Source organism: Acipenser ruthenus, chromosome 1 (assembly GCF_902713425.1).
Source record: "Acipenser ruthenus chromosome 1, fAciRut3.2 maternal haplotype, whole genome shotgun sequence".
In the NCBI taxonomy this organism is placed as follows: Eukaryota; Metazoa; Chordata; class Actinopteri; order Acipenseriformes; family Acipenseridae; genus Acipenser; species Acipenser ruthenus.
In genome coordinates this window covers 42,946,254-42,960,015 of record NC_081189.1, presented here as the reverse complement: position 1 = coordinate 42,960,015, position 13,762 = coordinate 42,946,254, and the positions used below count along the sequence as shown (strand labels likewise).

The 13,762-nt window shown below is 36.2% G+C and overlaps 1 protein-coding gene across 2 annotated transcripts in view; it reads left to right on the top strand.

The window, feature by feature from the left end:
* vps13a (vacuolar protein sorting 13 homolog A) overlaps nt 1-13,762 on the top strand; it is a 104,492-nt gene that overhangs the window by 86,874 nt on the left and 3,856 nt on the right. The window contains exons 64-71 of one of the 2 annotated variants that reach the window (XM_034034577.3): nt 720-795; nt 987-1,150; nt 3,203-3,248; nt 5,012-5,135; nt 5,357-5,471; nt 10,593-10,678; nt 10,858-10,981; nt 13,060-13,134. In XM_034034577.3, coding sequence (XP_033890468.3) covers nt 720-795; nt 987-1,150; nt 3,203-3,248; nt 5,012-5,135; nt 5,357-5,471; nt 10,593-10,678; nt 10,858-10,981; nt 13,060-13,134 — 810 coding nt within the window. Of the gene's footprint in view, nt 1-719; nt 796-986; nt 1,151-3,202; nt 3,249-5,011; nt 5,136-5,356; nt 5,472-6,090; nt 8,374-10,592; nt 10,679-10,857; nt 10,982-13,059; nt 13,135-13,762 lie in introns of those variants that run through there. The other variant, XM_059025449.1, reaches the window with a different exon arrangement.

Below are 13,762 nucleotides of genomic sequence, written 5' to 3'. Positions count from 1 at the left end.
ACATTAGCCATTGGGTGAGGGGTGGTAATAACTATTTTGTGATTTGTGCCTCACCTGTCAGTCACAAGCATCTACTGGTGGAGTATCAAGTGAAACCCTGCAACAGGGACAGACTAAAGGCAAAATGCAGAAGTACAACGATGCATACTTGGAAATGGGATTTACTTGGACCGGTAGCAAAGAGGAGCCTCAACCACTGTGTGTTGTATGGTACGAAGTGTTGTCGAACGAAAGTTTGAAGCCAGCAAATTTTTGGCAACACTTAGAAGCGAAACACAGAGACCCCGACTACAAAATGAGTGGATTAGAAACCTGTTTGTGAACGTTGACAGTGAAATGTAAACAAACTTGACATCAAAGGAGGAAGACAGCTTATGTGACGGCTCATAGTTAGTCTTCTCAGAAAGAAATCTGACTGACATCCGGTTACACGTTCAATCTGAGTACCCAGAACTGTCCCACAAGGCAGTGAAGTACCTGATGCAGTTTGCCACCACATACTCTTGTGAAAGTGGATTTTCTGAAATCAGAGGTTAGGAACCACTGTGCTATATGGCACTCAGATGTGAAGGAATGTCCATGATGTTAATCGCATATTTATATTTGGGAAAAATATCACACAGTGAAAGAAATTAATTCTACAATTCGCTTTTCAAACAAAGACTGACTCCATATTGTATTTTAATCTAACTAATATATAATTGGATTTTCTTTATCAGGGAGCCATTCAGGGACCAGAGGAGTTTGCAGAAGGAATGGCACTTGGTGTAAAAGCTCTGGTTGGAGGTGCTGTTGGTAAGTGTTGTTGAAGTTCAAGTACCCTTTGTTTTAAAGGTTGATAGGGAAATTGCACAACTAACTGATCAGTTTGTTTCAGTTTCCTAATTGCACTGTCATAAGAAAGTATTGGCAGTGATGATGAGCTATAATTGATCTGTGTTTTAATTCTTAAAAAAAAAAAAAAGAAAAATAATAAATGTTTTCAGGTGGCTTAGCTGGTGCTGCTTCCAGAATCACTGGTGCCATGGCAAAAGGGATTGCAGCCATGACCTTGGATGAAGAGTACCAACAAAAACGTAGAGAAGAGATGAATACACAGCCAAGTGGTCTAAGGGAAGGCATTACTCGGGGAGGCAAAGGTTTAGTGTCGGTAGGTAGTGTTTGACTAAATCTGTGAGTGTTAAAAGGTTAAGAACAGTGTTCTGATTAAATTGTATGTTAAGTTTAAAAATGCATTGGCTCATGTAATTTTAAAATGATAGTACTTTGTGAATGCATGGTGATAACAGAGTCATAACTGTTCTCTCTAAAACCTTATCTGCATAACAAAATTAGGGCTACTGATTTTCCATGATTTGCGGAATTAGGCATAGGGAACAGAATTAGGCATTTGGGAATGGAATTTTGCAATGTTGTCTCTCGCTTCGCAACTCCAGTTTTTTGAATTTTGCATAAATACGTAGAGAACAAGAAAAGACAGCAACAAAAAATGGCAAAGCACTACATTCATCTATGCTGAAAAACTTAGACCTAAGGTACGGCATTCAAGGCAGGGCTTTCCCAAAGTAAGTAAGCTAAATGAATTGCATATTTTACTTGTTTAGTTTAATTCTTTCCACTCTACCTGCATTTAATAAAGCTATAATTAGCAATGTTAAACCAAGACCGTTTCTTAATTTAATTGTATTGAAGAAACAAGCTCAAAGTATTAAGTTCCTTAAAGGAAATTGATCGCTTTACTGTAAAGAATATAGTCGCTACACACCGTTTGTTTCATAAAAACATTCAATCTGGACTCAGAGATGCACCTCTTGTTAAACTTTGCCAGTAACAAGACAGAATTAGCAAAGAAACAATTGGGAGGATTCATTATGCGTTTTCACATCACGCAGCTGCTGAATGCAAACAGCACATTCACATCACACTTTTCAATAATATATAGTAACGGCAAACTGTTGTAGACTTTTGTGCTTTGTTGCTTTGTCTGTCAAACGTGTTCTAGAGATCATACTGAGATAAAAAAAAAAATAATAATAATCATTGCACAGAAATATGTATTTTTTTATAACTTTACAACTGTCAGATGTGCAAGACGTTGTTGAACAATATGCTTTAGTAAATTAAATTACGTTATTGTAATGTGCCAATACAAGTTGAACCATTTGGGAACTGCTGTGTTTTATTAAAATATTTTGAAAACTATTTCGTAGCCTATTTTTATATGTGTTACACACACGGTGCATTTAAATCAACGTGGGTTTTATTTCGCAGGGCGATTCAGGTCACCTGATCACGGTAATTTTTTCCTCATAGCTTTCAGATCAGGTGACACAGGTTGAAATGTCATTAAAGAAAATAGAGGGTTAGGCAAAGATGCAGCTGTCCTTTCTTGTAAAGGTAAAATAAACGGTTCTGTATTTTGACGTTTCTGTTGTGGGGGAGGGGGCTAGCGGTAAATTGTGTAAGTTTCAAACTGAAATTGTATTCAGGGATATATTTCCATTCGGTAATAAAAATACAATTAACTAAAAGGCTCAAAACTATAGATTTGTGCGCGTCCCTTGTAAGTAGCTGCCAGTCTGTTTTTCATTCAACAGTTTCCTTCAATTTTCTTGATAGTTTTTGTAGATTTGGTATTTGGTTCGGTATTCGGCAGAATCTTTTGAGATGGATTCGGTATTCAGCCTAATCCCCAAAACTTTGGTGCATCCCTATTTTATATAGCACCTTTCACAAAGCGCTTTACAAGATAGTGAGAAACAATACATAATACATTAAACAGTGAAAACAATGCTGCAATCCATTAAATACAATGAAATACAAGACATAGTACAATAAATATAAGGCTAGGATGTGAGTTCTAAACATTGTGGATGCATGTGTCATACAGAATCATAACAAATGGTTGGAATATTTATTAATGTACTTATTTTAACTATCAACATTATATTTATGTTCAAATGCCATGTTTATCAATAAATTGATAAAAAGTGTGGAAAAAACGTAATTGGTCATTTTTGAAAAACGCAATTTGCTATTCAGAAGTGGAAAATCAGTAGCCCTGTAAACTGCATTTAGATTTTAGATTTCTATCATACTTTGAGCAATGTGTATTTATTATTATTATTATTATTATTATTATTATTATTATTATTATTATTATTATTATTATTATTAATTATTTATTTTTTTTGTTTTACAGGGATTTGTCAGTGGTATTACAGGAATTGTAACAAAACCTATAAAAGGTAAGCATTTAGGGGGTCATTTTCGTACAGGTCTAGTTTTATTCTAAGTGCAGACGCAACACAGTCTGCGCTGCGACTGACTTACAACCAGTTCTTAAAATGCAATTTTCAATAGGCGACTCTGCAGAGTAAATGAGCATTTAAATGGTCTCAGTAAGTACAAACACGGCCACTCGCCGAGGGTTGTGCTGGAAAAGTTTGAAAGACAAACAATAGCTCAAACGGGTTGCCCTAAAAAAAGAAAAGCAAACTTCACAGAGGAAGAGACGAGAAGAAGTAATCCAGAATGAATCGGCTTTATTTGGAAAAGGCCTTCGTACAAAACATTGTAATGCAGAAAAAAAGAAGGCATGGCAAACAATAGTTAATAAAGTTAATGCTGTGTCGAAGGCTTCAAGAAATATTGCAGACATAAGAAAAAGGTATTATGATGTTAAAGCCTGTGCTAAAGACAAGTGATCAAACAAAACAAAAAAAAAAACCCCGAGGGGCACTGGAGGGGGGCTTACATACAATCCACCAGTGCTGAAGAACGGGTGACCTTTTAATCCACATCTGATCAGGGGAGTCTGTGGCCATGATATTTTACTCAATGACGTGGAGTCTAATGTTCCGCAGCCAGGAACATCTGCAGGTTACATTTGCATTTCAGCTGAGCCCCAGCTGGCAGTGTTGCTTGCAGGGGACAAACAATGTATTTATTTGCTCTCTTAACCAAAGCAGCCATTATCTGGCTGATTCATTTAGACATTGAAGACTGGCAGATACCAGAAATGTCCCTAGCTGGTATTTGGAGTGAGACGGCTACATAAAAGGTAAAGGCAGCAATAACCCTGATATGCACTGGTATGACACAGCTCCTGGCAGTAGCACTCTGTAGATTGTCCTTTAACTCTGAACACAGATCTACTATAGCCTGTTTATCTATCAAGCTGGTATCTCTGTAAGACATTCATTTGACTGCTCGATAAGTCACTCGGGTCCCATATACTCTAGTTGCAGGGTATCTCCTCCTCCTCCTCCTTCTCCTTCTTTCCTCAAGCATTCTAAACTGTAGAAGACGTAACGCCATGTTTGTTTCACAATTCCAAATAGCTCTAGCTGTGCTTAAGTTTGTGTTTAAGTACAGATTGGGTCAAAGTAACATATGCTGTCATTAATTACAAATTTAGAACAATTGCATTACCCCATTAACACATTTCACACAAACCTGGCTATTCTTAATAAAACGGCTCATTGCAACAACTGCAACTCATTTAGAACAACTCAAAGAGACGCAACACGGCAAGATGCGATCATTCTACTGATAGAAAATTGCAGGTAAACTGGGAGGTGAGTCAAAAACTGCAGGGAATGCCCTGAAATGCCCACAAAGTTCTGACAAAACCTTATACTGACACAAGGATAGTTTTTCAGTGCAACTGATATTAAAAATCGACACAGCTGCGACTCTGTCCTTGCACCCAAAAAATATCATGCAAATCCTGATGTGTCGTCGCATCTCTTGAAAATGGGACCCTTAGTTTTTAGTGGTTTTTTTGTCATTGGTATGTTTTATAAATATGTTCTGGCTTAATGTGGTTTTAAAATTATCAGCAAAGTTGAATTTAGATAAGTAGTTAATATAGTATTGAATATGTAATAGGTAGAGAATAACGTGAATATGTACTAAGTATATATGAATAAATATGGTTGGTATTCTCCAACACGGGTGTTTTGAAAATTTTGTTTTCTGTTTATTGCATTGTAACTTCCAATTGCAGGTGCCCAAAAAGAGGGAGCAGCTGGATTCTTTAAAGGAGTTGGTAAAGGATTAGTGGGAGCAGTGACACGGCCTACTGGAGGTATCATCGATATGGCCAGCAGCACTTTCCAGGGTATTAAAAGGTATAGTGATCTTGACCATTTCTTTTTTCTTTATCCACAAAAAGGTTTTCAATCTAGAAGGCTTGCACTGGACAGTCTCCTGAGGGAACTAGGTACCGGGTAACAATGTATTCATTTTATTAAAAACCGTGATTACTGCACACGGCCTAAAACCAAATTTTGGTTTGTGCAAAATGCACATGCAATCGAATTAAGCTATTTGTTCTGATAACATTTTTCAGGGCAACAGAATCCTCAGAGGGTGTGGAGAGCCTACGACCTCCCCGCTTTATTCATGAAGACGGAGTCATTAGACCATACAGGGAAAGAGAAGGTGTTGGCAGCCAAATGCTACAGGTAACTAATTAAATTTAAGTGTGATCAAGAAAAAGGTAGGAAGTGTTACATTTACTACGCATGATCGATCTGGTGTTCATGACAAACTGTGACAGCTTCTCAGAAAAAAAAAAAAAGCTCAAAAAGAGCGGCATTCTGACTTTCAAAAAGAAAATACCCATGTATGTTGGACTTTTAACTTTCTATCTATTTCAATAGAGGTTAAAAAATGTTGTCTGAGGATTTAAAAAAAAAAAGAAAACAACAAACCAATTATTGGATTACAAATGGAAATAAGTCTAGATTGCACATGAGAAACAAATTCATAAAGTGTGTTATTGGCACAAAAGAGCAAACTATGGAATATTTTTTTTCTTTGTTTTTTTTAACAAATATTTTGTTTCTATCAAAAAAAGTACATGTTTTATTTATAAAGACAAGTAGCCTACAAATTGTTGTTGTGTGTGTTTTTGTTTTTTTTCTTTCAAGAGCACATAAAAATAAGTAAAAGTTGTCAAGAATTAAAAAAATGACTTTTAATCTAATGGGTTTTTTTTGTGCCAACTAGCCTGACATAACTGGACAGTGCATGTAAAACTTATATCGGCTATTTTTTTTTCTCCTCTTATCATGCTTGCAGAAAAGAATGGCCTACACTGAATGGATTAGGACTGACAGTGATGATGATGATGATGACAGCTAGAATAATATTGCTAAGTGCTATTAATGCATGCATTTATGGTAGCTGTTAGTCATACAGTATAACCAGTATGTGTATTTCATTAGCCCTCATGCAGTGTATGTTTTAAGTTCCAGCAGGCTATAAAGAATCAGGTGTTATACAAGGGTTTTCTTTAAACATTAAGTACAGTAGTCTTTGTAAGCAAAAGTGATGTTGTTTTTATAAATTCTATTAACCAATTTTGTACCTGTTTACTGACTGCAGCAACAGGAAATTATAATTAAGGCTGGGGCGATGCCTACTTTTTCACCATCGATATCGTTTTCCAAAAAAGCTGACTCATCGATATTATGAAAGGGTAAAAAATAAATTACTGCAGTTATACACGTGGAGCTGTATATTACTGTGCAACATTGCTAGTAAAGGTTTAAAAACTATTATGCTAATTAAATTACACCAGTTTGTGCATATATTAATAACAATTTAAAAAAAATAATAATTGTTTAAATCCAGAACAAGCGGTTTAACAACCAATCCAGGGAACATCATAACTAATTTACAAAAAGTTAACAGTTCAGTAACAGTATTGTCCATGGCTTATGTATTATTTTTGTTAAGGAACACAATAGTGTCCACATTTTTTGCTTTCAGTGAAAACCGTAGCTTGCTTGCAATCTGTCCAGCCTTACTGAATACACACTCGCTGGGGACCAACGTTGCCGGAATGCTTAAGATACTTCTGGCCAAGAGTGCAACTTTTGGAAAGCGATTTTGATGGTTTTTTCCACCATAGAAGCAGAACTTAATTTATACTTAAGGGGAGTTCAGATGAATAAATGGTGATCTCCCATGTGATGTCACATTCCTTAGCGCTGCCGGGCTCATGTGACGTGTGTTTGCGTCCACAACTCAAAAGCCATCTCCTGTTTTTGACTTCTTTTTAAGTGGCAAATCCTCATTGTTTTCACATGTGCTACCTCCACTTTTTTCACCAGCAAGGTTAGTTTCAGAAAACTCTGAAATTCGACACTGCACAGCTTCTCTTAAACTAGCTTTGGCCTCTTCTGTTAGGAAGTGTAAGTTGCGGAAATGTGGATCAACAAAAGAAGCTGTTAACAGTGGCATAACTTTTTTGTTTGGCTCATTCAGTTGACTAAGGTTGAAACGCTGTGACAAATTGCACAAAAGTACCTTCCGTACATTCTCATCATCTTTACTTCATGGTGTAGCTGGACTATTAATGTCAGTGTCTGGTTCCTTCCTCAGCCGATTTTGTATCCCTGTTACGAAGGGGAACACGCAGCCTGCAGTGTTGCTTTTCTCTGAACTTAAAAGCACAGTAGCGAGTTCAAATGGCTGTAGCAATGGGAGCACTTCAGACATTAATTTCCACTGCTCAGTGGTCATGTCTAAGGTAGCTGCATCTGATCTTTTTGTCGCCTCTGAGTTTGACAAAACAGCTACTACAGGCCACCTCAAGTGCGAAAGTCGCTCAAACATGTAGTATACAGTGTTACATCTTGTTGGGACATCCTGCACTAGTTTCCGTGAAGCTTTTTCTACAGCTAACATTTCATTTCGTTTCTTCTTTAAAGCACTGGTTGCTAGCTCACTTTTTCTAAAATGGCCAACCAGTCGCCTTGCCGCTGACACCAGAGTACTGACTGCTTGAACCTCCTCCAAACTATTTTGTATGTACAGGTTAATACTGTGCCCTGCACAGCTCACACTAATTACACCACAATTAGGCCCCCCAGCATTGTCACTAACTAGCAACAAAGGCATTGCCCGGCAAGTATTTGATGCATTGTTGTGTGCACATGCAATTCTTTTTGAACTCATCCCAAACTCAGTTTTGATTTGGTTGATCTCCTCAGCTAAATGAATAGTGGTGTGTCTGTCGTTTTAGTTTTCTTGTTGCTAAAACGTGTGTTTTCAGTTCCCAGTCTGACATGATATAATGGCAGGTAACTGCGAGATATGCTTCCTGAGCCATGCTTAGCCACGCAGCTGTACTGATTTGACAGCGAGTCACACTGGTCAGAAAAATGGTTTTGAATTCTCTCATTCAGACGTTCATGTTTTAAAGTTATCAACGTGGACGTCTTTCAGCAAGGCATTTAATAGCCTGGTGCAAGATTTGTAACAAGTTGTCGAAATGCAGCTCCCTCAACAATATTTACAGGCCTTCCATCTTGCGTCACTACATCCTCGGATCTATCTTTTTTTTTTTTTTTTTTTTTTCAAAAAAAGAAGCAACTGATGGTAAATGCTTATTTTCGGATTGTGGGGAGAAGGTGAGCTCAATCGCACGCAGATTCAGTGAGTCAGAACTGAGGGGCGGGGGAAGCGCTGCGCTAAAATCCAATAAATGATTGCAGTTTACAAAAAAAAAAAACACATCCCTGCTTTAAACAAACTGCACACAGGCTTGACTATCGATTGTGTTCAAACGCCTCAGCCTTAATTTAATTGTAATTTGATATCTTTGCATTAAAAGTAATAATAATAATCCTACTACTGTAGATAGCAGTTTATGTTGACAGTCCATTTATTTGTTGCCTCGGTTTTAAATGTGCTTTTTGCATTTTGTTCATTCATTCTCATATCCAAGCGTTTGTGTTGTTCATGTGACTATCCATACTTATGCTTGCTATGTAAAAATTGTTATTTTCATGCAAAAATCCATCTGTGTACAAGAAGCTAATAAAATGTTTCTTAAAATACAATGTTAGAATTATTTTTTGCTCAGATGAAAATGGTAAAGCAATGATTTGCACAAATTAATTTCTAGAAAAAAAATAAATCGCATCAGCAATTTGTTCTTGTTTTTTATCTGTTTCGTGCCGCTGCACTGTATTGCTCTTGAAAATGAAACACTGAAAGTTAAACTTTTCATCTCATTTAACAGTATTGTATTACAAGGCAGTGTTCTAGTTTCATAATATTAACCATATTTTCATTAAATAGTCAAATAAATGAAAACGGTACTGTGAACACTTTATATAACTGATACTGGATATAGTTTCAGAATTTTTACTATTTTAATGTTTTAATTTTTAAAAATGCATTACTACTAATAATAGTAATAATAATAAAACATCTACCAATGAGGATCACCATAATCTAACACTGGTAGTAATGTCATTTTAACCAATCCATGATTGGTTTGAGCTGGTAAAACATGCTTACAGTATTACAGTTCAAAAAGTCAATTATTTTAATTGTGTTTTATGGCATTTGACTGAGGCAGTATACAGTAGGGTCAAATAGTCAAGCAATGTGACTAGGTGTTTACATTTTATACATAATAAATTATTATGAAGTACTGCACCTGAAATACACAATTGTGTAATTTCTGCAAAGATTAGTCGGTAAAAACTGACAGCTAAACAATGGTAAAGAGAACCATTTCGAGGAAGCCAATTTTGTAATCATTAGAAATCTTAAGCATATGTCCTATAAATACAGTAAATATAATGTGCCACAATATACAGTTTAAAAAAAAAAAAAATATATATATATATATATATATATATATATATATATATATATATATATATATATATAGGGAGGGTAAAATATGAATTAAAAAAACATAGTAAGTCTGTGGTAACTCATCAACCGACTGACCTTTTTTTGTTGCTCTACATTTAGGTAGTCTATCGCTCTTCTAGAATATATATATATATATATATATAATATAATATAAAATTGTATATTGTTTAATGTAGTAACTGTGGTGACTGGTAAATGCAGATACAGTACACCCTCGCTATAATTAACCTGTTGGGGTCCAAGCCTTTTGTTCGTTATAGCGAAAGGACAATCAAAATGAACGATAAACTGTTGGAGTAAGTTAATGAGATGAGATTGTGACTACGAGTAGAATTTCACGTACCTGTTCGTCTCATGTAGCAATATACCTATATTCACAACAGAGACATACCCGCGTTACTCCTTTTTTCAAACGATCAATATAGTTTCCAGCTTTGTTGCAACATAAAATTTATTTTCGTTTCGGGGGCATAGTTACACAGCGCGCGTTTTTTATTAAGACAAAAGAGTTGACTTCACTGCGGAGGTGACATGCCGTGCATACAGACCGGGATGTTGACAGTGTGTGTGTTTTATATGATTATTCTTTTTTTATTTGGGGTCCAGATGCCAGGTTCATTTTAATGAAGGGAGTTATAGCGAGGGTGTACTGTACTTTTATTTTGTAATTAACTTTAAATGCTTTCCTTTTAAAAGATATTGACTGTAAATTGAACTTCCATTAATGTATCAAGTTTGAGGTTGTCTGAACATTCAGATTAATTAGTTTTCTCTGGCAAATGGATTTTATTTCACTGTGTCACTAAACTTGTTCTGAGCATAAACATTTCTATAGTCATGCCTTAAACATGAACTTATGTCAATATGCAAAGGGTTCATGGAATTATCTTTTATTTCTTTAGAAAATTGAAAATGGAAGGTTTGCCAAATACAAATACTTTGCCCATGCCAAGGTGAACGAAACAGACTTTTTCATGATCACAAAAAGGTAATGCATTTACTTTAAATTTTCTGGAAGTAGATATGGACATTTTATTATTTTTAGTATAACATACAGTATTAGATTTTTACATTTTTTAAAAACTTATAAGGGGTAACATTTTATACATTTCATGCTTTTTTTAATTAAAGTTTTTTTTTTCTTAATGTCTTTTCTTATTATTTTAGTGGCATATTCTTTGTTACAAAAGGAACATTCGGACAGCTTACTTGTGAATGGCAATACTGTTACGATGAGTTCACCAAAGAGCCACTTGTAGTTGAAGGCAGACGCTTACGCATTGAAGCAAAGGTATGTGATATATATATATATATATATATATATATATATATATATATATATATATATATATATATATATATATATATATATATATGTGTATATATATATATATATATATGTATATATATGTTTTGTTTTTTTTTTAAATGGACAAGGATTCTCTCTCTCTCTCTCTCTCTCTCTCTCTCTCTCTCTCTCTCTGTCTTTTACATACACATCTGGAGGATGGGTACCCAAATGCTGCACAAGAGCTTTCGCTTCCAGAAAGCTCGGGTTCATTCTCCTAGAAAGTTTCATTTCAGTTTGGGAAAATGATAACCGATTTGTAACCCTAATTGTTTCTTATTTAGCGTATTCATGTTTTGTGTCTACGTTTTCCACGTTGCACCAATTTATTTGCAATGCACTAGCTTCACCATCTAGTCAAGAGTCTCTTTTTAGCAGAGCTTAGGCTTATTGCCAAACTCTCCTTTGATTTCTGTTTCCCTGTCTCTTGGGCTGCTGGCAGGGTCATGGGTGCCGCTGTGTTTCGATAGTGGCATGTTTGATTGTCCAAGACTAGATCCACGGACCAGTTGAAATCTCGTGTTTTTGGATGCCCCTGTCTCTCAAGGACATGTTCTCGGGTAGCTATTTCGGGTTTCCTACATAAGCCCTTGCCTAAGACCTCCCACAGGGGCCAGGCTTTCTGTCCCGGTTACAGTTGCAGTTTTCCATATTTGCACCCAATCATGGCAGGACAACCATTCCTACACAAGCTCAGAGGAAGGAGTGGAAGTAGCCGCCAGCTGCAGATGCTGGAGTGCCGCCCTAGGCTCAGGCCCATTGAGACCATCAACACTCCCTTTCTCACGGAAGCCCCCCCCCCCTCATCATTTCCATCAGTGGCAGGTTCTCCACAGACAGCTGGGTCCTTACTATTGTGAGAAGAGGTTATGCCTTGGTCAAGAGCAGATCTTAAGGGATGAAGTCAGGAATCTTTAACAGTAAAACGGCATCTCTCCACTGGAAGATGTTCACAGAGGTTCCTATTCTCTCTACTTCCTGGTGTCGAAGAAGGAAGGATCCCTGCGTCCAATTTTGGACCTCGGGGCCCTCAATGTTTTCCGTTTTAGGCATTGCTTCAAGTTTCAAATTATCCCCCAAATCCTGTTTTCTGTCCACAAGGGAGATTGGTACACGTCCATAGACCTGAAGGATCCTTACGTTCGGTGGGCATTCGTCCAGCCCATCGTAAGTTCCTCAGCTTCACGATAGATGGTTCTGCATACCAGTACAACGTTCTTCCCTTTGCTGTCACTGTCTCCCAGAACCTTCTCCAATGTATGGCAGAAACAGTCGCCCCCTTAAGAGTGCAGGGAATCAAGATATTCCCTTATCTCAACTCAGCCTAACTGGTGTTGGAAAGAACTCAGTTTGTTTTTACCCACCTACAAAGTTTGTGCTTGAGGGTCATCTGGGAGAAATTGAAACTGACACCCACCACAAATATATATTTTTGGGGTTTAACTTGTAACCGTGGTTCTCTAAAAGTCGTCAAACAAGGAATTTGTAAGGGTTGGCTACTTGGGCACTTCCACTTATAGACGTGTCATTGGAGTGGCTTGTGCAGCCAACCCAGTCAAAGCTTTGGTATATAACTTTTCAAGGTAAGGTAACCCAACTTTTTTTTTATTCTAGTCAGTGAATAATAATCTAGCTTTAGTGTGAGGAATTAGTGTGCACTGGATTCAAAGAAAATGCATTGGAAAAACCATAATGACTGAAGACGCATAGACACTTTTTGATATAATTGATGAATTGTTACTTTCGTCTTATAATGGCTACCACTTAATTGCAGTGGTTATTTATATATTATAAATAAGTAAAATTAAAAGGAAAAATTGGACAATTGTAAGTGACTAACAATTATACTGACTCCACAAAATGTTAGTACCTCAATCATGTAATATTTTACAGGAAATATAATAGAATCCCATTATGCATTGTTCTGGTATTTTAATTAAGATTTGTCACTGTTGTAAAAAAATGTATCTTCAATATCATGGAATTACATCGGTCTATTTTTTATTGATTTTGTTATTTAGGAGAGAGTAAAGTCTGTGTTCCACGCCAAAGAGTTTGGGAAGATAATAAACTTCAAAAGTCCTGAAATTGCCAAGGTATGTATACAATATAATGTATGTGTACGTGCATATAGGACTGAAAGAGTAGTACAGAAAAAAAAAAGATATTTTAAAACATGATTTTAGGAACCCTGGTCACATGTGCCTTCCATTGGGCTTCAATGCATTTTAAAGACAATTTTAAACAAGCTTTTAAAAAACTAAGTGTAAATATTTGTTCGATGATTTTCTCAAACTATTAATGTCCAAATTAAAGGTTTCATGTGTTTCTGATTGAAATTGCAAGATCTGACTGGTTTTGTAATGAAGGGTCTCATAATTGAGTCAGCTGTATTATATGATTACCTCATTAAAGTTAATTGCAGGTTTTCACTACCACAGTTTTAACCTCTGACCATACCAGTTATAGAACACTTTTGAGAGATTGTCTTCACATTTGGTACAGCTGTCATTGATTCTAATGGTCGAATTCCATTAGAGGTGTTTTTTTTTTATTGTATTTTACTTCTAGCCATAGTTTTTAATACAGACCACATGCTATGAGATAGTCTCTTCACATTGGTACACTGCTGTATAGTATAATTCTCTCACTCATCTTTTGATTATTTGTATTGCTCAATAAAACATTACGATTACATGGGCATATTTGTTTGAACCCCCTGCC